General features: G+C 43.9%; 1 protein-coding gene across 3 annotated transcripts in view; it reads right to left on the minus strand.

Annotated features, from left to right (window-relative positions):
• The window catches only part of LOC121554377 (Kv channel-interacting protein 4), a 285233-nt gene that overhangs the window by 130996 nt on the left and 128106 nt on the right, over nucleotides 1-26131 (minus strand). Inside the window, exon 1 of one of the 3 annotated variants that reach the window (XM_045211961.1) lies at nucleotides 3543-3715. The exons of the other annotated variants lie outside the window; for them this stretch is intronic. Coding sequence (XP_045067896.1) covers nucleotides 3543-3600 — 58 coding nt within the window. The 5' untranslated portion in view covers nucleotides 3601-3715. Of the gene's footprint in view, nucleotides 1-3542; nucleotides 3716-26131 lie in introns of those variants that run through there. 3 annotated transcript variants of the gene reach the window in all.

The following is a 26131-nucleotide window of genomic DNA, read 5'->3' on the forward strand; positions in this document are numbered from 1 at the left end:
GGCCCATCTGGCTCGGGTCAGGTAGCAGAGCTCTAATCGGCAGTAATATGCTTTTTAAAAAACGTTCAACTAACCAAGTGAGGTCTCTGCTATGGATTTGCTCTGTAAATAAGTGTGTTTTGAAAGCAATAGAGTTGTGCCCTTTTCAAAAGCGAACAACCCTCTTGTGATAAATGCCATGGATCTTTAGTGATCAAAAATAATCAGAACCTTCGTTTTAAAGTCTCATTTTATGGACAGTAGCAATACACAGTGTGGTATAAAGGCATGCTATGAAGCTACTTTATGCACTGTATGTGTTGCTTAGTAGAGTGTCCATGAACTGTGTGATTTAGTAGCACTGAGTGAATGGCAACCATGTAATCAGAATGCGATGACGACTTTTACAACTTTAGGGCTCTGTAACAAAATTCACGCTCAAACAGACACACAACACAACATATAAACACGTAGGGAATGTGAGTAAGTAGCACTTCCACCGTGTGAGCAGAGTGGAAAATGGGGTGATCATGGCTGAGCAGTACCCTGGGTTTAGTGGCAGCTGCTCTCCCTGCGGATGTCACAAGTCTCTCGTAGTTCTGTAAACACCAGAAGGCCTATACCAGGGCCCGGCCAGCAACACGACCCACTCGGTACCCCTCCACCGAAACAGAGGGAGATCACAGCAATCAATTAACAAATGTACTGGGATTGCCGGAAAGAAGAAAACGCATGTGTGACCAACTGGGTTCAAACCCAGGTCTTCTACATGCTACAAGACCATTTTGGTCTCTTGAGCTAAAGCCTATGCATTAGATCAGGAAGCTCATCCAAGTATCAGGCAAGGTCACGCATCACTCGAGTGTGGTACATCATGATATAGTTTAAATTGGCCTTTTCTGCTTGATAAATTACATGATATTAACATGAAACTTAAAAAACTAAATGAGCAGTGCAGAGGAAGTGGTGGAAAACATTTAGTGCTTGCTTATACAACCATTCACCTCCATTTGACAGATTAGAAAAGTACAAAACAGACATCCATTTACCCACTAAGGGGTTGAGTCACTTGATATTTTGCAGTTTCTATCTGAGAGATAATGCATCGAGTGCAGCACTCCTACGCCAACCCCACTCACAAACAAACCCTGAAAAGATCGAGTCACAGCAGATTACGTCGACAACAAGCCCACTACACCTAAACCTACAATCATAATGAAACCACCATAACTACACTGTCACATCATTTCACAATACTTCAGTAGCTCAAAACCCACTCAGACCAACCCTGAACAAAAGAGTCAGAGCCGGTGATGTCCACAACAAAATGCACAATAGATCTAGACCTACCCATAGAATTACATATATAACTCTATAGAAACTGATTTATATGGTTTTGGTGGACCTACCATCATACTGAACCACCATAACTAGCGTACACTCTCAGATCTCTTCACCTTGAGACACTTCAAAAGAGTGGGTCTGAATGGAGTAGAGTAGAGAGGAGTTGGAGGTTATGGTTGGCTAGGCGCTAACTAAAACAGTAGCTCTTCACATGTAGGTGAGTGCAGCTTTGGTAATTAATGTGAGACACCGAGTGGGTAGTGGAGTGGCACTCAGGGCTTCTGGCCCCATGCATTTACCATGCAAAGAATCAGCCCAATTCATCATCGCTGCCATCCACTGTGATGGTCCCAGGAGCTCAGTCTGGGTTTGAACTACACACACACACACACACACACACACACACACACACGTGTCTTCATGAAGAAATGCTAAATAATATAAACCAGAATAATAAGAGCTCATTACAATGCTGAGCACAGTGAGTGAGTATTCATCCATTTGGAGGTTTGCAAATCTTGATTTCAGCTTAAAAGGGACATTTCTAAAATGTTCAACTTCATATTAATCATCTCCAGCACCACCCCGACATCAACGTGTGAAGATAGCACATTTCTATACTTTTTTGTTGAAAAAAAGATTGAGGAAGATAAGTGTGATTTTAAGCAATTATGAGTAGTAGGCATTGCCTACTAATTGTCTATTAATTGGTTGATGATGTTATTGGAAACGCTCATCTTCCTTTAACTTTTTTTCCCCACAAAACAAAAATGCGCTATTTTCACATATGGTGATGTTGGGGTGGTGCTGGAGATGATGAATATGAAGTTGAACATTTTAGAAATTTACCTTTAAGAGTTTATGGAGGGTAGTTGTGCCTCCCTGGTCCACATGTTCTCCTATCTGGGTTCTGGTGAAATGTGCACAGACAGAGCTGTCCAAACTGATCTATTGCCTAAGAGAGTTAACCAGGCTCCCCCATTCATTTATCTTAAAGCTTGTTTCACAATACGTCAATGAAATATGACTTAAGATAAGAGTGATCCATCAGTGATCAGTCTCTCCTACAGCACCAAACGACTAAATATAACTTTTGACAACTTACGACCCCCACCACTACCACCATGACTGACCACCTATTAAATATTTCATTGTCCTTAAATTATGGTCTTAAACTCTGTTTTAAAGCTGCAATATGTAACTTTTTGGGCAACCCGACCAAATGCACATAAAACTGTGAGTTATAGATCTGTCATTCTCATTGCAAGCAAGTCTAAGAAGCAGTAGATCTGTTCTATGAGCGTTATTTCTATGCTTCCCATTCTTAAGTTTCGTTTTTTGCATCTTACTTTTGGTTTTGTACACCAGCTTCAAACAGCTGAAAATACAATATTGTTGGTTATGGAAAATATATTACACAGCGGTTTAGATGGTACAATAATTCTCTACGCTATACTTGCTTGTTTTGTCACTTAAACTGAAATTAGGCAAACTATTCAAATTTTTGCAACCAGGAAATGGCGGAGCGATTTCTGCATAGCACTCAACAAAGCAGTCACTGCATCACTTTTTTGGTAAATAGCTGAGGGATGGAGCTGGAGTAACCACTCAAATTCATAAAACACTCAAATTCATCCATGGGATGAACATTAGAGTTTTAACCATGTTTTGAAGCTATACAGTGTTTGTTTACAATTACATTGTTTAAAAAAACTAGTTTATATTTTGGGTTCGGATGCCAGTTGAACTAAACTTTTTAGCTTTAAGTTATATTCTTCAAGAATCAATGGCTATATGTCATTCATTTCAAAGTTCAGAAATGTATGTATCAATCCCTGATTACCCATTTAAATTGTGAAAAGTGGCATTTGAAAGTTCAAGGGGTAAATAATGTGGAGTCAATTTCATGGTCTGGTGGTCTGGCACATTAATTCATATAGGAGTATAATGAACCCAACAACACATTACTAATGGACAAGTCTGTACGGGATTGAAGAAAACAAACACCCTAAAACATGTTGCAAATACAACAGAGAAAACACATATTAGAGAATGAAAAGATAAGGCTCTCTTTCAGGTCTTGTCTTTGAAAATAATAAACAATTGAGCACATTACCTCAATGTCTTCAGTAGTTAGGGTAATCTAGTTTAGTGATTACGACCACCATCCTGCATACCAACCCCCCCCCCTCCCCTCCCCCCCACACACCCTGGCCTACCTGTCCTTTTGCGCCTCTGATCTTTCTGAAGAGAAAAGATGACCATCAAAGCACCCATGTTGCCCCCCTGTCCCGGTCTTGCTCAGTGATCCAGAAGTCCTGCTAGTTTTGACGAGACTACAGCTGTACACTTTGCTGGCTTCTGAGTAGAGCAGAGGAGAGCTGATGAGCTGCAAATAAAGAGTCTCTGGACTGTGCTTCCTAGCTTCCCTTTTATCCATCCAGGCTTGGTGAGCTGGGTGCGCAACGACGGTGTGGAGTGGGAGTCGAGCGCCGGTGCCACCCTTTTTCAGTTTAGAATTTTGACGCGTTTTTCAGTCTCTGGCCCACCTCCTTTTCTCGCTGAAGTGGGCACTTTGGACCAGAGTGTTGCTGCACTGCCTGGCTACTTTGTACCAGTTGAGCACCTAGATTCATTGAGCTCTCTGAGCAGGAGCCAGGAACTTGCTATGGGAAATAGTAGCGGCACTCAACAGATACCCTCCTCACAGTGGGAGGGAACGAGGGAAGAAAGGGAGGGAGCTCAAAGATAAATATTGTTGCTCTTCATGAGTGAATAGGTATTTTTAAACTATAGCCCCCATGCTGTGAGAATGGGGAAACCATGCCATATCTGTGACATTGACTAAAGAACGTAGGCAGCCGGTGTAGATATTTCAATTACAAGCGGGTCAATCACTTGACGACAACAAGGTCCATCTGCACTGTATCAATCCTGAAAAGGTGGAACCAATTTAAAGGCAGATTAATGTGTCAAGAGACATCTCTCATCATGCTGTGTATAACACCTGTTTTTCTGATTCTGCCAGCATATTCTAATTCTCTATGCAACATAGACATGTTTTTCAAAGGATGAGATCCTGGAAATTACTATGGAAGGTCATGCCTTGCTGCAAATTTCCTTCAATACATTAATCAAGGTTTTCATCCCCCCCCCCCTTATTTACATTTGATTTAATTCAATCACATTCGTTGAGTCCTCTAATTACAATCCTGCAATCACAACATTCATAACACAAAGGAACAGCAATGGGACGCATGTAATCAAAAACGCCACAAAAGACAGAAAATGTTTATTGTTTTCCCTCCAAATGCATTGATATGCAGAGTGCATAGACTACTAGTGTATCGAACATCAACAGGTTGTACAGGGAGAGAGTGGTGTTTGAAAAGGAAAACAATTCCAATTCATTGAATGTTTCTGTCAACACATTCAAAGTCTCCCTCTACCACACCAAAGCCTTTTCTTAACCTACCCATACAACCCTCGAAATGTGATTGCGAGTTTTTAAAGGAGACCCTTTGCCTGCCTATTTGTGTTGGACACAAAAGGCTTTTTGGATATTTGCCATGTTATTTGTACTCTTTATTGTTATTCACTGTCACTATTTCTATTATCTTTAACGCTGCATTGTTGGAAAACGACCCATCAGTAAGAAATGTCAAGCATGTGACAAATAAAATGTGGATGGTCAGAGAAGCGGAGGGATCTTGCGATCCCCCAGGTGGCCTTCTGAAGGTCTACAGAACGCTGGCCCGTTTTCTACAGACATGGTCTCCTACTTTAAAATGTATCACTGGCACTCGACTTCTCTTTCACACAACAAAATTTAAAAAAAAACTTCAATGCCCACCGCCACCCCCGCAGAACCCTTAGCCGTCCTTTCAAAGATCATTCACGTCAGCGGTCCAATTTACAACACGACCGCCCGCAATCAAGAACCAATTTTCCCGCTTCCTGCCTCTCCGGTGTGCCCGTCGCCGTTCTGGGGCCTCCTACAGATCAAAGTCTAAGGAAGAAACGAGTATGTGGGGCTGGGGATGATGAAAACAACTTCAGCGTGGCATGAGCAAGGCTTTAGAGTGGGATGATGACGCACTACCTGGCAGTGCGTCATCATCACCATCCTGAAGGTCAAAAGGCCCTTTGGGTCGCCCCCTGCACTGGATCTACATTGTAATTGGGTTTCTCTCAAGGAGTCCGAGTCCAGTCTACAAGGGGAAATCACACCTGCTTGACAACTAAATTACAACCAGAACCACTCTGACCAGTTCGATAAAATACATGGCATTGTTGTGGTAGGATCCGGGAATAGGGCTACTGGTCACTTTTACATTTCTTTTTTTCTGCCTCCAGTGGTGCTTTTCAAAGCATAAGTCACAGCGGGAGAGAAATTGCAAATTGCTGGCCAATATCTTGGTTAATCTCTCGGCTATAAAGATCTACTTCAATCGAATTCTGGAATGTTTGCATTGCAAATGGATTAGGCTTGGTACAACATCTGATGAATGTACAATACATCAGATAATTTTACTGGGGGAGGTCGGGTAATGTATTTATGTGCACAAAAACAAAACACCACATCCGTAATTTTAGTCCCGTGCGAATCTGCCATGTCAGTAATTTTTACATGGTGAGGCAAATTCCAAGGTCCTCTGATAATATTAATCCCGTCCCCGACATCCCTGTTTCCGAGACTTTAGAGTTTGACAGGTGCTGCTTGCAGTTTGAGCAAGAAAACGGATAAATGGATGCTTAAAACTAAGTGCTGCGCATATCTTTCATCAGAATGGCCTACATTTATCAACTTTCAAAGTGAATACTTTTATTTAAAATGTGTTTTGTGCCAATGAATTTCAACATGGCCAAAACTCAGAATAATGTGCAATAAAAGTATTGTGCCTAGGCCGATTTAATGAAACCCTGGCTGTAAATGTAGGCAATATATCGCAAAGCAGGGCATCCCCAATTCCTCACTGAGCTACATTTGAGAAAGTTAACAATATTTTACATGATCATATTATCTTCAAGCCTAGAATAATAACCTACAGGTTTCCGTCCTAATCAAACATTTAAAAAAAATTAAGACAGGATATGAGTACTGTGGAGGTAAACCTAAACATCAGTGTTTCTGCTGCAGTAATTTAGCTGTGGCGCTACACCACAGCAATATTATTGCAGCCACGGCAAAAAAATTTAACATGAAAATATATTTCTGCCGATGCACACATTGAACAGTCCACATTTGCTTTTCCTCTGCAAACAAAACAAGTATTGAATAGAAAGATCTGACAACCCCATAGTAGAATACTTTAGCTATTTACCTAGTCGGCTTGTTTTTGTGTGTTCTATGCGAGATAAATATTCCTTGAGGCACATTCAAGTTATGAGTGCCATGGGGAAACATGCATTCTGACAAGCAGTCAATGCACAACAATTCTTGCAATCGCAGGGAAAAGAGCAGTTAATTGCATTTGTTAAAAAGAGGGTGATCCCAGCTTTCCAATCCTATTTTATTTATTTCTCATCTCCTAAAAATAAAAGAACGGTACCATTTTAAATGCAGAGTTTTTAGCAGCAGCATGCTCTGCAATTTGCTGTGAGTGCATAGCGGAGAGTGGGGCTAAATGTAACTCGGGTCAATTGTAGGGTAACCTGGGGTTAAACGCCAACCCTCCTCAAAATCATTATTTGGGAGTGACTTAAATTTTGATGAGACCGATTACATTTTTAGTTGAGCAAGAGTATTGGACAGCCAGGGAAAGTTTTTGGGTAAAAACTGGTGACATTAAGTGTTTTTTGTGAGAAGTACAGGAAGGGGGTGTATTACTCCGGGTGGCAAGTTACCCCAAGTTACTCTAACAGGTAGGCCTGTTAGTTTTTGGGACATTAAATTAATCAATAGGATGCTAACAAGTTAAAAGATGACATTCAGGATCTAGCTAATGATAAACCAATAGAGGAAATGCAGATGGGCTACCCCATGCTTCAGCCTATTTATTCACTGTCACAGGAATCCAAGATGGCGTAGCAGTGCGGTCGTGTTCTTTGTTGAGTGTCCGTGTAAATAGCCTTTTTTTTGTATTTTTTTGTATTTTTCGTACATATTTCCCTATCACACTTTTCATCCTTCTCCTAAATATACTTTCCTGCAACCCGCCTCACTCAATGTGGAACGGATTCTATTATTTACTCACCTTTATCTAGAATCTCCAGTTGAAACTAGCTAGCCAGCTAACTAGCTACTTGCTATTAGCCACCGTTAGCGGTTTTCACCCAGAACATCGGATTTTGTGCCGGAATAACTGAATCACTGGCCCCTAACACCGGATCGCAACTAGCTAGCCGCAACCGAATGGATGTTGCTGTAGGCTAATCACCACTGCCCCCGAAGCAAGCACCAGTTAGCCTTGAGCCAGGCCCATATCCCGGCTATCTACCCCTTTGTCTACCGGACAGGAGTAGCCAGCTAACTAGCTACTTGCTATTAGCCACCTTTAGCTGTTTTTCACCATTGTCCGTGGCCTGCACTACCAGCCAGCTCTAGCCTGGACTATTATCGGCCAGTCTGCACTGTCTGCACAGCGCGTTATCGACCCAGAACATATCGGATTTTCTGCCGGAAATACTAAATCACTGGCCCTTTAACACCTGATCATCGCAACTAGCTAGTTGCAACCAAATGGATGTTGTTGGTGGCTAATCAGCCTTGAGCTAGCCTCGAATTAGGCACATCTCCCGGCTATCTACCTCTCTGTCAACCGGACGGGACCTCCTAGAGTCGACATGGAGCCCCGCCGATCCATCACGACTGGTCTGCCGACGTAATCGTCTGTGGTTTCAATAGGCTTCCCGTTGCGATGACCACGAAGATCGATCTGCTAGCCCTGGCCCGCTAGCACACGCAAACAACAGCCGTGCTTCCTGCTCGCTGTGGTTTAGCACCAATTCGAACTGCTCTCGGACTCACATATTGCTATTCACCTGTGATTGCTTTATGCCTCTCTCCAATGTCAATATGCCTTGCCTATTGCTGTTCCAGTTAGTTGTTAATATACAACTTCAATATAGAACCCCAAGTCATTCTCAAACTGCCTCAAATAGCTCCTTTGTTCGACCCCCCATACACGCCGAGACCGGCTCAATCGGTGCCTCCAGTGATGCTCTCTCTTTCATTGTTACCCAACGCTTAGGTTTACCTCCACTGTACTCATATCCTTCCATATCCTTGTCTGTACATAATGCCCTGAATCTATTCTACAACGCCCGGAAATCTGCCCCCTTTATTCTCTGTACCCAACGCACTAGAAGACCAGTTCTTAAAGCCTTTAGCCGTATCCTTATTCTAGTCCTCTTCTGTTCCTCTGGTGATGTAGAGGCTAACTCAGGCCCTGCAGCCCCCAGTATCACTCCTACTCCCCAGGAGTTATCATTTGTTGACTTCTGTAACCGTAAAAGCCTTGGTTTTCTGCACGTTAACATCAGAAGCCTCCTTCCTAAGTTTGAGTTATTCACTGCGTTAGCACACTCCGCCAACCCTGATGTTCTAGCAGTGTCTGAATCCTGGCTTAGGAAGGCCACCAAAAATTGAGACATTTCCATCCCCAACTACAACATTTTCCGTCTAGATTGAACTGCCAAAGGGGGTTGAGTTGCAATCTACTGTAGAGATAGCCTGCAGAGCTCTATAATACTATCCAGGTCTGTGCCCAAACAGTTTGAGCTCCTACTTCTAAAATACCACCATTCCAGAAATAAGTCTCTCACTGTTGCCGCTTGCTACAGACCCCCCTCAGCCCCCAGCTGTGCCCTGGACACCATATGTGAATTGATTGCCCCCCATCTATCCTCAGAGTTTGTACTGCTTGGTGACCTAAACTGGGATATGCTTAACACCCCGGCCATCCTACAATCCAAACTAGATGCCCTCAATCTCACAAATTATCAAGGAACCTACCAGGTATAACCCTAAATCCATAAACATGGGCACCCTTATAGATATCATCCTGACTAACTTACCCACTAAATACACCTCCGCTGTCTTCAACCAGGATCTCAGCGATCACTGTCTTATTGCCTGCGTCCGTAACGGGTCCGTGGTCAAACAACCACCCCTCATCACTGTCAAACGCTCCCTAAAACACTTTAGCGAGCAGGCATTCCTAATTGACCTGGCCCAGGTATCCTGGATGGATATCTATCTCATTCCGTCAGTAGAGGATGCCTGTTGTTCTTTAAAAGTGCTTTCCTCTCAATCTTAAATAAGCATGCCCCATTCATAAAATTCAGCACTAAGAACAGATATAGCCCCTGGTTCTCCTCAGACTTGACTGCCCTTGACCAGCACAAAAGCATCCTGTGGCGTACTGCATTAGCATCGAATAGCCCCCGCGATATGCAACTTTTCAGGGAAGTTAGGAACCAATATACACAAGCAGTTAGGAAAGCGAAGGCTAGCTTTTTCAAACAGACATTTGCATCCTGTAGCACTAACTCCAAAAAGTTTTGGGACACTGTAAAGTCCATGGAGAATAAGAGCACCTCCTCCCAGCTGCCCACTGCACTGAGGCTAGGAAACACTATCACCACCGATAAATCTACGATAATCGAGAACTTCAATAAGCATTTTTCTACGGCTAGCCATGCTTTCCACCTGGCTACCACTACCCTGGCCACCAGCTCTGCACCCTCCGCTGCAACTTGCCCATGCCCCCCCCCCCCGCTTCTCTTTCACACAAATTCAGACAGCTGATGTTCTGAAAGAGCTGCAAAATCTGGACCCCTACAAATCAGCTGGGCTAGACAAACTGGACCCTCTCTTTCGTAACGTCTGAGATCCCCAGAGATTGGAAAGCTGCCGCGGTCATCCCCCTCTTCAAAGGGGGTGACACTCTAGATCCAAACTGTTACAGACCTATATCCATCCTGCCCTGCCTTTCGAAAGTATTTGAAAGCCAAGTTAACAAACAGATCACCGACCATTTCGAATCCCACCGTACCTTCTCCGCTATGCAATCCGGTTTCCGAGCTGGTCATGGGTGCACCTCAGCCACGCTCAAGGTCCTAAACGATATTATAACCGCGATCGATAATAGACAGTACTGTGCAGCAGTCTTCATTGACCTGGCCAAGGCTTTCGACTCTGTCAACCACCGCATTCTTATTGGCAGACTAAATAGCCTTGGTTTCTCAAATGACTGCCTCGCCTGGTTCACCAACTACTTCTCAGATAGAGTTCAATGTGTCAAATCGGAGGGCCCGTTGTCCGGACCTATGGCAGTCTCTATGGGGGTGCCACAGGGTTCAATTCTTGGGCCGACTCTTTTCTCTGTGTATATCAATGATGTCGCTCTTGCTGCTGGTGACTCTCAGATCCACCTCTACGCAGACGACACCATTTTGAATACATCTGGCCCTTCATTGGACACTGTGTTAACAAACCTCCAAACGAGCTTCAATGCCATACAACACTCCTTCCGTAGCCTCCAACTGCTCTTAAACACTAGTAAAACTAAATGCATGCTCTTCAATCGAACGCTGCTGGCACCCGCCCACCCGACTAGAATCACTACTCTCGACGGGTCTGACCTAGAGTATGTGGACAACTACAAATACCTAGGTGTCTGGTTAGACTGTAAACTCTCCTTCCAGACTCACATTAAGCATCCCCAATCCAAAGTGAAATCTAGAATCGGCTTCCTATTTCGCAACAAAGCCTCCTTCACTCATGCTGCCAAAGATGCCCTCGTAAAACTGACTATCCTACCGATCCTTGACTTCGGCGGTCTCATTTACAAAATAGCCTCCAACACTCTACTCAGCAAATTGGATGTAGTCTATCACAGTGCAATCCGTTTTGTCACCAAAGCCCCATATACTACACACCACTGTGACCTGTACGCTCTTGTTGGCTGGTCCTCACTACATATTCGTTGCCAAACCCACTAGCTCCAGGCCATCTATAAATCACTGCTAGGCAAATCTCTGCCTTATCTTAGCTCATTGGTCACCATAGCAACACCCACCCGTAGTATGCGCTCCAGCAGGTATCTCTCACTGGTCATCCCCAAAGCCAACACCTCCTTTGGCCGCCATTCCTTCCAGTTCAATCAATCAATCAATTTTATTTTATATAGCCCTTCTTACATCAGCTAATATCTCGAAGTGCTGTACAGAAACCCAGCCTAAAACCCCAAACAGCTAGTAATGCAGGTGTAGAAGCACGGTGGCTAGGAAAAACTCCCTAGAAAGGCCAAAACCTAGGAAGAAACCTAGAGAGGAACCAGGCTATGAGGGGTGGCCAGTCCTCTTCTGGCTGTGCCGGGTGGAGATTATAACAGAACCATGCCAAGATGTTCAAAAATGTTCATAAGTGACAAGCATGGTCAAATAATAATCAGGAATAAATCTCAGTTGGCTTTTCATAGCCGATCATTAAGAGTTGAAAACAGCAGGTCTGGGACAGGTAGGGGTTTCGTAGCCGCAGGCAGAACAGTTGAAACTGGAATAGCAGCAAGGCCAGGCGGACTGGGGACAGCAAGGTGTCAGCATGCCCAGTAGTCCTGACGTATGGTCCTAGGGCTCAGGTTCTCAGAGAGAAAGAGAGAACGAGAGAATTAGAGAGAGCATACTTAAATTCACACAGGACACTGGATAAGACAGGAGAAGTACTCCAGGTATAACCAACTAACCCCAGCCCCCGACACATAAACTACTGCAGCATAAATACTGGAGGCTGAGACAGGAACGGTCCCGGAGACACTGTGGCCCCATCCGAAGAAACCCCCGGACAGGGCCAAACAGGAAGGATATAACCCCACCCACTCTGCCAAAGCACAGCCCCCGCACCACCAGAGGGATATCCTCAACCACCAACTTACAATCCTGAGACAGCAGTTCTCTGCTGCCAATGACTGGAACGAACTGCAAAAATCTCTGAAGCTGGAGACACTTATCTCCCTCACTAACTTTAAGCATCAGTTGTCAGAGCACCTTTCCGATCACTGCACCTGTACACAGCCCTTCTGAAATTAGCCCACCCAACTACCTCATCCCCATATTGTTATTTATTTTGCTCATTTGCACCCCAGTATCTCTATTTGCACATCATCTCTTGCACATCTATCATTCCAGTGTTAATACTAATTGTAATTATTTTGCACTATGGCCTATTTATTGCCTTACCTCCATAACTTGCTACATTTGCACACACTGTATATATATTTTCTGTGGTATTTTTGACTTTATGTTTTGTTTTACCCCATATGTAACTCTGTTGTTGTTTTTATCGCACTGCTTTGCTTTATCTTGGCCAGGTCGCAGTTGTAAATGAGAACGTGTTCTCAACTGGCTTACCTGGTTAAATAAAGGTTAAATAAAAAATAAATAAATAAAATAAAAAATGTATTTATAGCCACTATGCTGCATCAGTTGGGATCAATCATACGCATCCAATAAATTAGTCTGCAACGCACCACTCGTAGTGATTCAGAGCTAATCTCTATAGCAATCCAGCTAATTACAAGCAACTGGCTAAACGAAAATACCTTACCTCTTCTGAGATGTTGGAGTCCATTTCCCGGTGCTTGACACAGGAGCTCAGCCAAGATAGCATAAAGTAAAAAGGCTGCACCATTTTCCCATCTGCATCTCCACCCCGAATCGCCCATTGTCCACATTTAGGCTATTGTTTATATACTGAACAGAAATATAAAACGCAACATGTAAAGTGTTGCTCCCATGTTTCATGAGCTGAAACAAAAGACCCCAGAAATGTTCGATACGCACAGAAAGCTTATTTCTCTCAAATGTTATGCAAAAATGTGTTTACATTCCTGTTAGTGAGCATTTCCCCTTTGCCAAGATAATCAATCCAGCTGACAGGTGTGGAATATCAAGAAGCTGATTAAACAGCATTATCATTACACAGGTGCACCTTGTGCTGGGGACAATAAAAGGCCACTAAGATGTCCAGTTTTGTCACAACACAATGCCACAGATGTCTCAAGTTTTGAGGGAGCATGTAATTGGCATGCTGACTGCATGAATGTCCACCAGAGCTGTTGCCAGAGAATTGAATGTTTCTCTACCATAAGCCACCTCCATCGGTTTAGAGATTTTGGCGTGTGACTACGCCAGCCCAGGACCACCATATCTGGATTCTTCACCTGCGGGATCGTCTGAAACCAGCCACCCGGACAGCTGATGAAAATGTGGTTTTGCACAACCCAATAATTTCTGCACAAACTGTCAGAAACCATCTCAGGGAAGCTCATCTGCGTGCTCGTCGTTCTCACCAGGGTCTTGACCTGACTGCAGTTCGGCGTCGTAACAGACTTCAGTGGGCAAATGCTTACCTTCGATGGCCACTGGCACGCTGGAGAAATGTGCTCTTCACGAAATAATCCTGGTTTCAACTGTACCGGGTAGATGGCAGACAACGTGTATGGCGTCATGTGGGCGAGCTGTTTGCTGATGTCAACATTGTGAACAGAGTGCCCCATGGTGGTGGTGTGGTTATGGTATGGGCAGGCATAGGCTATGGACAACGAACACAATTGCATTTTATCAGTGGCAATTTGAATGCGCAGATATACCGTGATGAGATCCTGAGGCCCATTGTTGTGCCATTCATCCGCCGCCATCACCTCATGTTTCATCATGATAATGCACGGGCCCATGTCGCAATGATCTGTACACAATTCCTGGAAGCTGAAAATGTCCCAGTTCTTCCATGGCCTGCATGCTCACCAGACATGTCTCCCATTGAGCATGTTTGGGATGCTCTGGATCGACGTGTATGACAGCGTGTTCCAGTTCCGCCAATATCCAGCCATTGAAGAGTGGGACAATATTCCACAGGCCACAATCAACAGCCTGATCAACTGTATGTGAAGGAGATGTCGCGCTCCAGATACTGACTGGATTTCTGATCCATGCCCCTACTATTTAAAAAAAACGTATCTGTGACTAACAGATGCATATTTATATTCCCAGTCATGTGAAATCTATAGATTAGGGCCTAATGACATTTATTTAAATAGACATATTTCCTTATATGAACTAACTCAGTACAATCTTTTAAATGCATGTTGCATTTATATTTTTGTTCAGTCCACATCATTGGTTGGGATACAGGTGATAATGCTTATTGCTAACAGCATACCTGATAATATGGACCATGCATAGGCCAATATGTTATTGAGCTCGTTTCGGGAGGTGGAAGTTATATTTTAGATGGTGTCAGCATAATTTTATTTTAATACATTTTGGAGTAGAATGTCCTTTAAAAACGGTCACCAGAACTGCGCACAGCTCCTCACTGCCTCGAACCACAGATGGCTACTAACTGCTCAGAACCACGGACATCTCCTAAATACTGAAATCCATTAATATAAATAACCTCCCTGCGACTAGGCTCACTCTATAATCCCAAACTGCAGGAGATACAATAATCATACAGGCAGGATGAGAGGATTGACAAATCCTCACAGTGCCAGAGAAGTATTGGGCCAAAAAGACTTTAAATGGTATACCCTGTTTCAAAGTTCTTCCCTGTGGCCTGCTGGCACAGATCTGGTTTTAGATTACCTTCCCTAAACCTAATAATCAGGGGGTAAAAACAAAACGGGCCTTAGATCAGCATCTAGGGGCAACCTCATCTAGGGGCAACCTCACCCTACTCCTATCTTGACTGCAGCTACCTCTTTAGCTGCATTAGCTCTGGCAACACTTCAAGCACCCTGCCATCCACTGAGCCTGTGGATTTAAAAAGCTGTGAGACTAGCAGTGTAAAATTGTATATATCCATTGAGTCTGCCCTCAAGCTACAATACCCCAGCAAGGATCAGTCCAAGCGCAAAGTCATTATTTTCACACTTTCATGCCTTCCATCATTAAAAGTGATTAGATGCGTCCCTTATTCTTCTAACCATAATTTCATCTGCAGTAATAATAATATAATAATAATAATACGCCATTTAGCAGACGCTTTCATCCAAAGCGACTTACAGTCATGCGTGCATATTTTTTTTTTACGTATGGTGGTCCCGGGGATCGAACCCACTACCCAGGCGTTACAAGCACCATGCTCTACCAATTGAGCTACAGAGGACCACCCAGTAAGACTTCCATCTGTGTGCAGAGATACCATGTAAGAATCATGCCCCGTGTGTTATCACTGGCAAACATCTGAAATGGCATTCTGTCACAAGCTGCTGTCCCTACTTGTAATGCAACCTACATTGCAAGAGCATAACAATTATTGACTGTTTATCACTGTCCTTAGTAAGACAAATTGATTGGTTGTGTGTTTTTTACACAGGCTGGAACTCAATTTAGACATTGTGGGAAAATCACATTCTATTTGCACCTTTCTCCTATAAAGGTTTTTAAGTAGTGTGATTTATCGTCATTTTTCTGAGGACACTAAATCAAACCGAATTCGATATCAAGGAAAGAACATATACAACAAAGTAACAACATGATTTCTGTTTTCATTGATTTTGGTCCTACTGTCAGATAAAAGCAAGGTGGTGAGTTGAAACGGAGTTCACTGCACAGACAACCCAGTCAGTCTGCGCCTCACGTATTTGATTTACAGAGACGTTAGTCAGAAACACCCATTACAATCTATCTCCGCTCTGTCGGTTATCACCGTTTCCAATGTACAAGCAGGGAATGGAAAGCTGGCTCATTTCATCATGCTCAATGAGCTGACTGACTCAATGCGTGGCTTTTCTGTATCTCACAATGTTCATTTTACGGTTGCAGATATTGACTGTGTCCCAAATGGTACCCTATTCCATATATAGTGCACTACTATTGACAAGGGCACATGTGGAACACAGTGTGTCAAAGAAACAAAAATTATTAAATGAAACTCATTCATCTAACCCTTATCAGAAATGGCTCATCTTATGTCAAATTAAACCAGTTTAAGTTGATTGCTTCTTGCTCACAGATAAAACTGAATAAATGAACAATTTACTAAGAGTACTAAGTGTAGCCTGTGTTGCACAGTCAAGCATTGAAAAAATATTTTAGAAGAGAAGAGTCTAGAAGAGCTAGTATACAGTGCCTTGCAAAAGTATTCATCCCCCTTGGCGTTTTTCCTATTTTGTTGCATTACAACCTGTAATTGAAATTGATTTTTATTTGGATTTCATGTAATGGACATACACAAAATAGTCCAAATTGGTGAAGTGAAATTTAAAAAATAAGTTGTTTCAAAAAATTATACAAAATAAATAACGGAAAAGTGGTGCGTGCATATGTATTCACCCCCTATGCTATGAAGACCCTAAATAAGATCTGGTGCAACCAATTACCTTCAGAAGTCACATAATTAGTTGAATAAAGTCACCAGTCTGCAATCTAAGTGTCACATGATCTCAGTATATATACACACTTTCTGAAAGGCCCCAGAGTCTGCAACACCACTAAGCAAGGGGCACCACCAAGCAAGCAGCACCATGAAGACCAAGGAGCTCTCCAAACAGGTCAGTGACAAAGTTGTGGAGAAGTACAGATCAGGGTTGGGTTATAAAAAAATATCCAAAACTTTGAACATCCCAAGGAGCACCATTAAATCCATTATAAAAAAATGGAAAGAATATGGCACCACAACAAACCTGCCAAGAGAGGGCTGCCCACCAAAACTCACAGACCAGGCAAGGAGGGCATTAATCAGAGAGGCAACAAAGAGACCAAAGATAACCCTGAAGTAGCTACAAAGCTCCACAGCGGAGATTGGAGTATCTGTCCATAGGACCACCTTAAGCCGTACACTCCACAGAGCTGGGCTTTATGGAAGAGTGGCCAGAAAAAAGACATTGCTTAAAGAAAGAAATAAGCAAACACGTTTGGTGTTCGCCAAAAGGCATGTGGGAGACTCCCCAAACATATTGAAGAAGGTACACTGAGCTTTTTGGCCATCAAGAAAACGCTATGTCTGGCGCAAACCCAACACCTCTCATCACTCCGAGAACACCATACCCACAGTGAAGCATGGTGGTGGCAGCATCATGCTGTGGGGATGTTTTTCCATCGGCAGGGACTTGGAAACTGGTCAGAATTGAAAGAATGATGGATGGCGCTAAATACAGGGAAACCTGTTTCAGTCTTCCAGAGATTTGAGACTGGGACGGAGGTTCACCTTCCAGCAGGACAATGATCCTAAGCATTTACATTTACGTCATTTAGCAGACGCTCTTATCCAGAGCGACTTAGAAATTGGTGCATTCACCTTATAGCCAGTGGGATAACCACTTTACAATATTATTTTTAATTTTTTGGGGGGGTGGGGTGGAGTAAGGGGGGGTAGAAGGATTACTTTATCCTATCCCAAGTATTCCTTAAAGAGGTGGGGTTTCAAGTGTCTCCGGAAGGTGGTGAGTGACTCCGCTGTCCTGGCGTCGTGAGGGAGCTTGTTCCACCATTGGGGTGCCAGAGCAGCGAACAGTTTTGACTGGGCTGAGCGGGAACTGTGCTTCTGCAGAGGTAGGGGGGCCAGCAGGCCAGAGGTGGATGAACGCAATGCCCTCGTTTGGGTGTAGGGACTGATCAGAGCCTGAAGGTACGGAGGTGCCGTTCCCCTCACAGCTCTGTAGGCAAGCACCATGGTCTTGTAGCAGATGCGAGCTTCAACTGGAAGCCAGTGGAGTGTGCGGATGAGCAGGGTGACGTGAGAGAACTTGGGAAGGTTGAACACCAGACGGGCTGCGGCATTCTGGATGAGTTGTAGGGGTTTAATGGCACAGGCAGGGAGCCCAGCCAACAGCGAGTTGCAGTAATCCAGACGGGAGATGACAAGTGCCTGGATTAGGACCTGAGCCGCTTCCTGTGTAAGGCAGGGTCGTACTCTCCAAATGTTGTAGAGCATGAACCTACAGGATCGGGTCACCACCTTGATGTTAGCGGAGAACGACAGGGTGTTGTCCAGGGTCACGCCAAGGCTCTTCGCACTCTGGGAGGAGGACACAACAGAGTTGTCAACCGTGATGGATACTGTTAAAGCAACACTTGAGTGGTTTAAGGGGAAACATTTAAATGTCTTGCAATGGCCTAGTCAAAGCCCAGACCTCAATCCAATTGAGAATCTGTGGTATGACTTAAAGATTGCTGTAAACCAGCGAAACCCATCCAACTTGAAGGAGCTGGAGCAGTTTTGCCTTGAATGGGCAAAAATCCCAGTGGCTAGATGTGCCAAGCTTATAGAGACATACCCCAAGAGACTTACAGCTGTAATTGCTGCAAAAGGTGGCTCTAAAAAAAAATTGACTTTGGGGTGGTGAATAGTTATGCACGCTCAAGTTCTGTTTCTTTATCTTATTTCTTGTTTGTTTCACACAAAAAAAGATTTTGCATCTTCAAAGTGGTAGGCATGTTGTGTAAATCAAATGATACAAAACCCCAAAAAATCCATTTTAATTACAGGCTGTAAGGCAACAAAATTGGAAAAATGCCAAGGGGGGAGAATACTTTCGCAAGCCACTGTAAATGGCTGCTATAGGACATGACTTAGACCAAAACTTTGTCAATCGCTGTTATAAAGGATTGTGAGAAATCGGTTGTTAGAGGGTTGGTGAGGACATTAGAAGTAAGGAGCGTGGGTGGAATTAAGTCAAAGAATGTGTCAGTGAGCCTTCATGTGTGAGTGTGAAAGAGAGACAGCGACAGAGAGAGAAAGAAAGCGAGAGAGAAAGAGAGCGAAAGCAAAAGAGAGAAAGAGACAGCGAGAGAGAGAGAGAAAGAGTGACAGCGAGAGAGAGAGAGAAAGAGAGCGACAGCGAGAGAGAGAGAAAGAAAGCGAGAGAGAAAGAGAGCGAAAGCAAAAGAGAGAAAGCGACAGCGAGAGAGAGAGAAAGAGAGCGACAGCGAGAGAGAGAGAAAGAGAGCGACAGCGAGAGAGAGACCGCGCGCGAGCGAGAGAGAGATAGCAAGAGAGAGAGCGAGATAGCAAGAGAGAGAGCGAGATAGCAAGAGAGAGAGAGAGATAGCAAGAGAGAGAGCGAGATAGCAAGAGAGAGAGCGAGATAGCAAGAGAGAGAGCGAGATAGCAAGAGAGAGAGCGAGATAGCAAGAGAGAGAGCGAGATAGCAAGAGAGAGAGCGAGATAGCAAGAGAGAGAGCGAGATAGCAAGAGAGAGAGCGAGATAGCAAGAGAGAGAGCGAGATAGCAAGAGAGAGCGAGATAGCAAGAGAGAGAGCGAGATAGCAAGAGAGCGAGCGAGATAGCAAGAGAGCGAGCGAGATAGCAAGAGAGAGAGTGAGATAGCAAGAGAGAGATCGAGATAGCAAGAGAGAGAGCAAGATAGCAAGAGAGCGAGCGAGATAGCAAGAGAGAGATCGAGATAGCAAGAGAGAGAGCGAGATAGCAAGAGAGAGAGCGAGATAGCAAGAGAGCGAGCGAGATAGCAAGAGAGCGAGCGAGATAGCAAGAGAGCGAGCGAGATAGCAAGAGAGCGAGACAGCAAGAGAGAGCGAGGTGAAGCACGTCTCCAAAATGACCACTACGGGGCAGCAAAACACTGCAGTTAATCAAACCAAACCGTTGCAGTTGCTCAGTGTACATACAGTGAATTCTGAAAGTATTTAGACCCCTTGACTTTTTCCACATTTTGTTATGTTACAGCCTTATTCTAAAATGTTATAAATACATTTTTCCTTATCAATCTACACACAATACCCCATAACGACAAAGTGAAAACAGGTTTAGAAATGTTTGCAAACATTGAAAATAAAAAACTGAAATAACTTATTTACATAAGTATTCAGACCCTTTGCTATGAGACTCGAAACTGAGCTCAGGTGCATCCTATTTCCATTGATCATCCTTGAGATGTTTCTAGAACTTGATTGGAGTACACTTGTGGTAAATTCAATTGATTGGACATGATTTGGAAAGGCACACACCTTTCTAAATAAGGTCCCACAGTTGACAATGCATGTCAGAGCAAAAACCAAGCCATGAGGTCGAAGGAATTGTCCGTAGAGCTCCGAGACAGGATGGTGTCGAGGCACAGATCTGGGGAAGGGTACCAAAACATTTCTGCAGCATTGAAGGTCCCAAAGAACACAGTGGCCTCTATCATTCTTAAATGGAAGAAGTTTGGAACCGCCAAGACTCTTCGTAGAGCTGGCTGCCCAGCCAAACTGAGCAATCCAGAAGGACAACCATCTCTACAGCACTCCACCAATCAGGCCTTTATTGTAGAGTGGCTAGATGGACGCCACTCAGTAAAAGGCACATGACAGCCCGCTTGGTGTTTGCCAAAAGGCACCTAAAGAATTCTCAGACCATGAGAAACAAGATTCTCTGGTCTGATGAAACCAAGATTGAACTCTTTGGCCTGAATGCCAAGTGTCAGGTCTGGAGGAAACCTGGCGCCATCCCTACGGTGAAGCATGGTGGTAGGGATGTTTTTCAGTGGCAGGGACTAAGAGACTAGTCAGGATCGAGGGAAGATTAACAGAGCAAAGTACAGAGAGATTTTTGATGAAAACCTGCTCCAGAGCACTCAGGACCTCAGACTGAGGCGAAGGTTCACCTTCCAACAGAACAACTGGGGGACAAATTAATCAATTTTAGAATAAGGCTGTAACGTAACAACATGTGGAGAAAGTCAAGGGGTCTGAATACATTCCGAATGCACTGTATAAACTAGATGACTTATAGGGGGCGCTGTGTTGAAGCCACCGTGCCTCCATCTTCACCCACCATTGTAAAACATTTTGGAAGCTATAGAAATGCATTGCTCATTGCTCATGAAACTATAGCAGGGCATGCGATGACATTGTTTTAAACTGCCATTAGGAGAGAGTTCTGAGCTGTAACCTACTGCAATACACAACATGGTCAATGACCTCTCATTAACATATGTGCCTCTATTGAGTGACACCTACAAGTAGGAGTTAAGACACCCAATCAATACCATTGGTGTAGGAGCATGTTCCCAGGGGGTGAGAACGAGTTGATGTCGATTGATGAATAAACTGCCTGTGTGTATGGACTGAGTCAGGATTTGAATAATTTGTGTCACATGTCGTCTCATCTTCCGTACCATATGTGTAGCATATTCCTCAGGACATACAGTGACGGAAAAAAAGTATTTGATCCCCTGCTGATTTTGTACGTTTGCCCACTGACATAGAAATTATCAGTCTATAATTTTAATGGTAGGTTTATTTGAACAGTGAGAGACAGAATAACAACAAAATAATCCAGAAAAACGCAGGTCAAAAATGTTATAAATTGATTTGCATTTTAATAAGGGAAATAAGAATTTGACCCCCTCTCAATCAGAAAGATTTCTGGCTCCCATGTGTCTTTTATACAGGTAACAAGCTGAGATTAGGAGCACACTCTTAAAGGGAGTGCTCCTAATCTCAGTTTGTTACCTGTATAAAAGACACCTGTCCACAGAAGCAATCAATCAGATTCCAAACTCTCCACCATGGCCAAGACCAAAGAGCTCTCCAAGGATGTCAGGGACAAGATTGTAGACCTACACAATGCTGGAATGGGCTACAAGACCATCGCCAAGCAGCTTGGTGAGAAGGTGTCAAAAGTTGGTGCGATTATTCGCAAATGGAAGAAACACAAAATAACTGTCAATCTCCCTCGGCCTGGGGGCTCCATACAAGATCTCACCTCGTGGAGTTGCAATGATCATGAGAACGGTGAGGAATCAGCCCAGAACTACACGGGAGGATCTTGTCAATGATCTCAAGGCAGCTGGGCCCATAGTCACCAAGAAAACAATTGGTAACACACTACGCCGTGAAGGACTGAAATCCTGCAGCGCCGCAAGGTCCCCCTGCTCAAGAAAGCACATATACAGGCCCGTCTGAAGTTTGCCAATGAACATTAATGATTCAGAGGAGAACTGGGTGAAAGTGTTGTGGTCAGATGAGACCAAAATTGAGCTCTTTGGCATCAACTCAACTCGCCGTGTTTGGAGGAGGAGGAATGCTGCCTATGACCCCAAGAACACCATCCCCACCGTCAAACATGGAGGTGGAAATTGAAAGGGCATTGAAAATGGGTCGTGGATGGGTATTCCAGCATGACAATGACCCAAAACACACAGCCAAGGCGACAAAGGAGTGGCTCAAGAAGAAGCACATTAAGGTCCTGGAGTGGCCTAGCCAGTCTCCAGACCTTAATCCCATAGAAAATCTGTGGAGGGAGCTGAAGGTTCGAGTTGCCAAACGTCAGCCTCGAAACCTTAATGACTTGGAGAAGATCTGCAAAGATGAGTGGGACAAAATCCCTCCTGAGATGTGTGCAAACCTGGTGGCCAACTACAAGAAACGTCTGACCTCTGTGATTGCCAACAAGGGTTTTGCCACCAAGTACTAAGTCATGTTTTGCAGAGGGGTCACATACTTATTTCCCTCATTAAAATGCAAATCAATTTATAACATTTTTGACATGCGTTTTTTCTGGATTTCTTTGTTGTTATTCTGTCTCTCACTGTTCAAATAAACCTACCATTAAAATTATAGACTGATCATTTCTTTGTCAGTGGGAAACGTACAAAATCAGCAGGGGATCAAATACTTTTTCCCCTCACTGTATCTGGAAGAAACACTTGCACCCTTTGTTCCCAGTCAACTTTTATGGGGGCACGTCCGGGATCAGGACATTGACATGAATGTGTTTCACATTTTCAGTGCTACAGCTTACTCACGATAGGGTTCTACTCATGTTCAAAGACACAATTCTCAAAACAAACGCATACTGTAATATTACTGAATACTAATGTAGCAAACTACTAGGATTGCTAATGCATCCCAAGTAAAACTACAGTAGTTAAAGATGCTCCGGAACATTGTCGACTACTAAGCTTTGGGCTGGACATCACTGTTGTTTGAAAGCAAAAGTTTGTCTGGAAGCTGTGCTATGCCATTTTCCCAAAATGTTCCCCCACGTGGGCCAGCCCTCTAGCAATTCGAGTTCTGGCCAATGAGCTTCAGCCCCTCGCCATTTGAGTGACAGCTAGCAATAAGCACGCACAGCAGAGCGAGAGGGCAATGACGTGGTTCACATATCTGCATGTATGTGACGTAGTCCAGAATAGTCGGGGATCACTTTTGGTTCGTGAACACTACTTTCATAACAACTGGATAAAAAGTATACAAAAGTACCAGATATTCTCTTTGATGTGGAACACAGCCATTAGGTAATCCTCCCCACTTTTGTTGATGTCCAGAGAGGGACCTGCATGATGAGGTACAGTAGCACCAGTGATGTGGCGCTGATGTTTGGACAGCAGAGGGCGCTACAGGCTTCTAGAAGAGAAAGACTACACTGAAACCCTCTCAGCTAAATAACCTGCTCCCCCATTGTCAGTATGGCCTATGGTCTCCGGGTGTATACTCTTAGCGTGTGCACTTCATTCTGCAAGGTTAACTCTTCACTATATTACACCACATGATCATCTTCTTGTGAGAACTGCGTTAGGGAATGTTCATCTATTACATTTTTGTCAAGAGATCTGACTCATCATCCGAGTCATGAAATACAATTTCTTAGTGTCGTTGAATGAGAATAACTAGAACATAAATGTACCGTATCATCTATCTATGAAAACATTACCACCGTCTAACACCCCCAACATGCCTTTAAAGATTGCTACACTCTCCTCAAAATCAGAGGAAAAAGTTAATTCTCCAAAACAAACTTCGAACAGTGACCGGAGATCGAACCCCCAACTTTCCAATCTTGTGTCCACACTGAGATTGGAAGCTTGGGAGTTCAATATTAAAAAGACTCCGAAAATGGGACCCAATGCCGCTCCGCTTAGCACTCAGCATTATGGAGATTAATTGGGGGTGAGGCCCTGTGACAGACTAGCATCCTGTCCAGGGGGGTGTCCTTGTACATCAAGCTGCCTCACAATACAGAAACAGGAGATGGGCTCCTGCCCTATGGGCTGCTCTGGGTCAGACAAGGGAGGCTTACTTGTCCAAGGTTTACCTACTTGCTTTTACTACACTTAGCTTAGGGCCTAGAAGGATATAAACATAATATAAATAGTGGAGAACAGACAGACTCAGTAAAACGGTTATTTATCATAAGGACAGCAACAGAGCCGTCTCCTCTACAAACTATAGGCCTACAAAGTTTGGATCACTATAGAACTCCAACCACCTAGTATACAGGTCAGTTACATGGCTAACTCAGCCTTGTACCTTTTTAAATGGTGGTTTTGTGTCTAGGCCATTTGGGGAAACTACTGGCCTCTTTGGATAACAGAGGCAGCACTGTGAATCAGTGATTGAGAGGATAGTAGGGCACCACTGTAGCTGAAAGGATTTTTGCAAACTGCAAGCAGAGGCGTCCCACTGTCAGAGGAAGCCAAGTGGAAGTGCCTCAGGAATACTAATTCAGCGTTTTCAGCAGTATGACAGGGAGGTAAAAAAAATAATCGAGGAATAACAAATAGTGGCTTTTTAAAAAAAAGGCAACTTACCAGGAGGGGGGTAGAGGGAGAACAACAACCCAAGAAATAGGATTGTTCCAAAAAGACTGAACAGACATAACATTGTCAACAGACACAGATTAGAAACCACATTATGAGTCCCTAACACAAGAATCAGTGGTGCCTTCTTAATAAGTAATGCCACCTCTGCTCCACCTTGCCCAACTCTGTGGTGTGAAGACAAATCCATCAACTGATCCAGAGACAACTTGGCTGTCTTACCCATGTTTGGGAAGTTCAGGACCGGTGTATGGGTTTAAGGAGAACTGATCTAGAATCAGTAGTTGAGAATAACCAGAGCCTCCCAGTAGGCTCAGCGCTTGCATGAGCAGCAGTTGGTGAGAGCACGCAGGCCCCTAGTATGCCATGGCACAGATGCACATTTCCAGACGAGTCTGCGACCTGCTGTTTTTAATTAAGGCCCAATTAAGACAACGGCCTTCTGAGGACACGGGAGGCGCCGGTTGCGGGCACGCGTTAGGGTTGTGTTTGCGTTGTCATGGAAGAGAGCAGACGGCTCAGATTAGAGGGTGCTCATCTCTGTGTGTGAGTGAGAGTGAGTAAGAGAGAGAAGAAAGATTGAAGGTCTGTACTGTATGCTTTGTGTCTGTATGTAACTAGTGTGTGTGTGTGTGTGTGTGTGTGTGTGTGTGTGTGTGTGTGTGTGTGTGTGTGGGTGAAGGAGAATTAACATATTACAGAAGGTTGCCAATCCTGTCATGTTCTCCTGTCCTTTTCCCATATTTTTTTTAACAACCACACATTAGTAAAGATGTGACATCACAAGGCAAAAGGGGCACTTTGCCAGATGGTACACTTGCGGAATCCTGGGGCCACACATGGGGCCACACGATGTGACATATGACATCATCAATCACTGACAAACATGACTCAATGCAAACACTTTGCTCCTTCCAAAGGGCAGTACAGTACAGAGTCATTGGAGTGTGAATTACAACTTAACCACCTATGGGCCTCCAGTAGCTTCAATACCCCACTTGTTGAAATGTAATATAAAAGGTAGAGGCCACTGGATTAGTTAGCACCATCAGGATGGAAGCCTTTATAATTTCCCACTGTTTAAAGGAGGACAGGTCTGTCAGGTCAGGATACAGCTCAGGTCCATGGGTAGTAGGTAGCAGTTGACCTTAACGCACCCGTTGTTTTACTCAATATCAAATAATTTTGGTGTAACAATTAAGGACCTTACTATGATTTTTTTCAATTGAAATGGTCAAAAAGAAACAAAAATAGTTTCTTAGCAAAGAGCAATTTCTCAAGCAAGAACTTTACTATGTCTGGGAGTGGTCTGAGTGGGG

This window comes from Coregonus clupeaformis, chromosome 39, assembly GCF_020615455.1.
Source record: "Coregonus clupeaformis isolate EN_2021a chromosome 39, ASM2061545v1, whole genome shotgun sequence".
Lineage (NCBI taxonomy): Eukaryota > Metazoa > Chordata > Actinopteri > Salmoniformes > Salmonidae > Coregonus > Coregonus clupeaformis.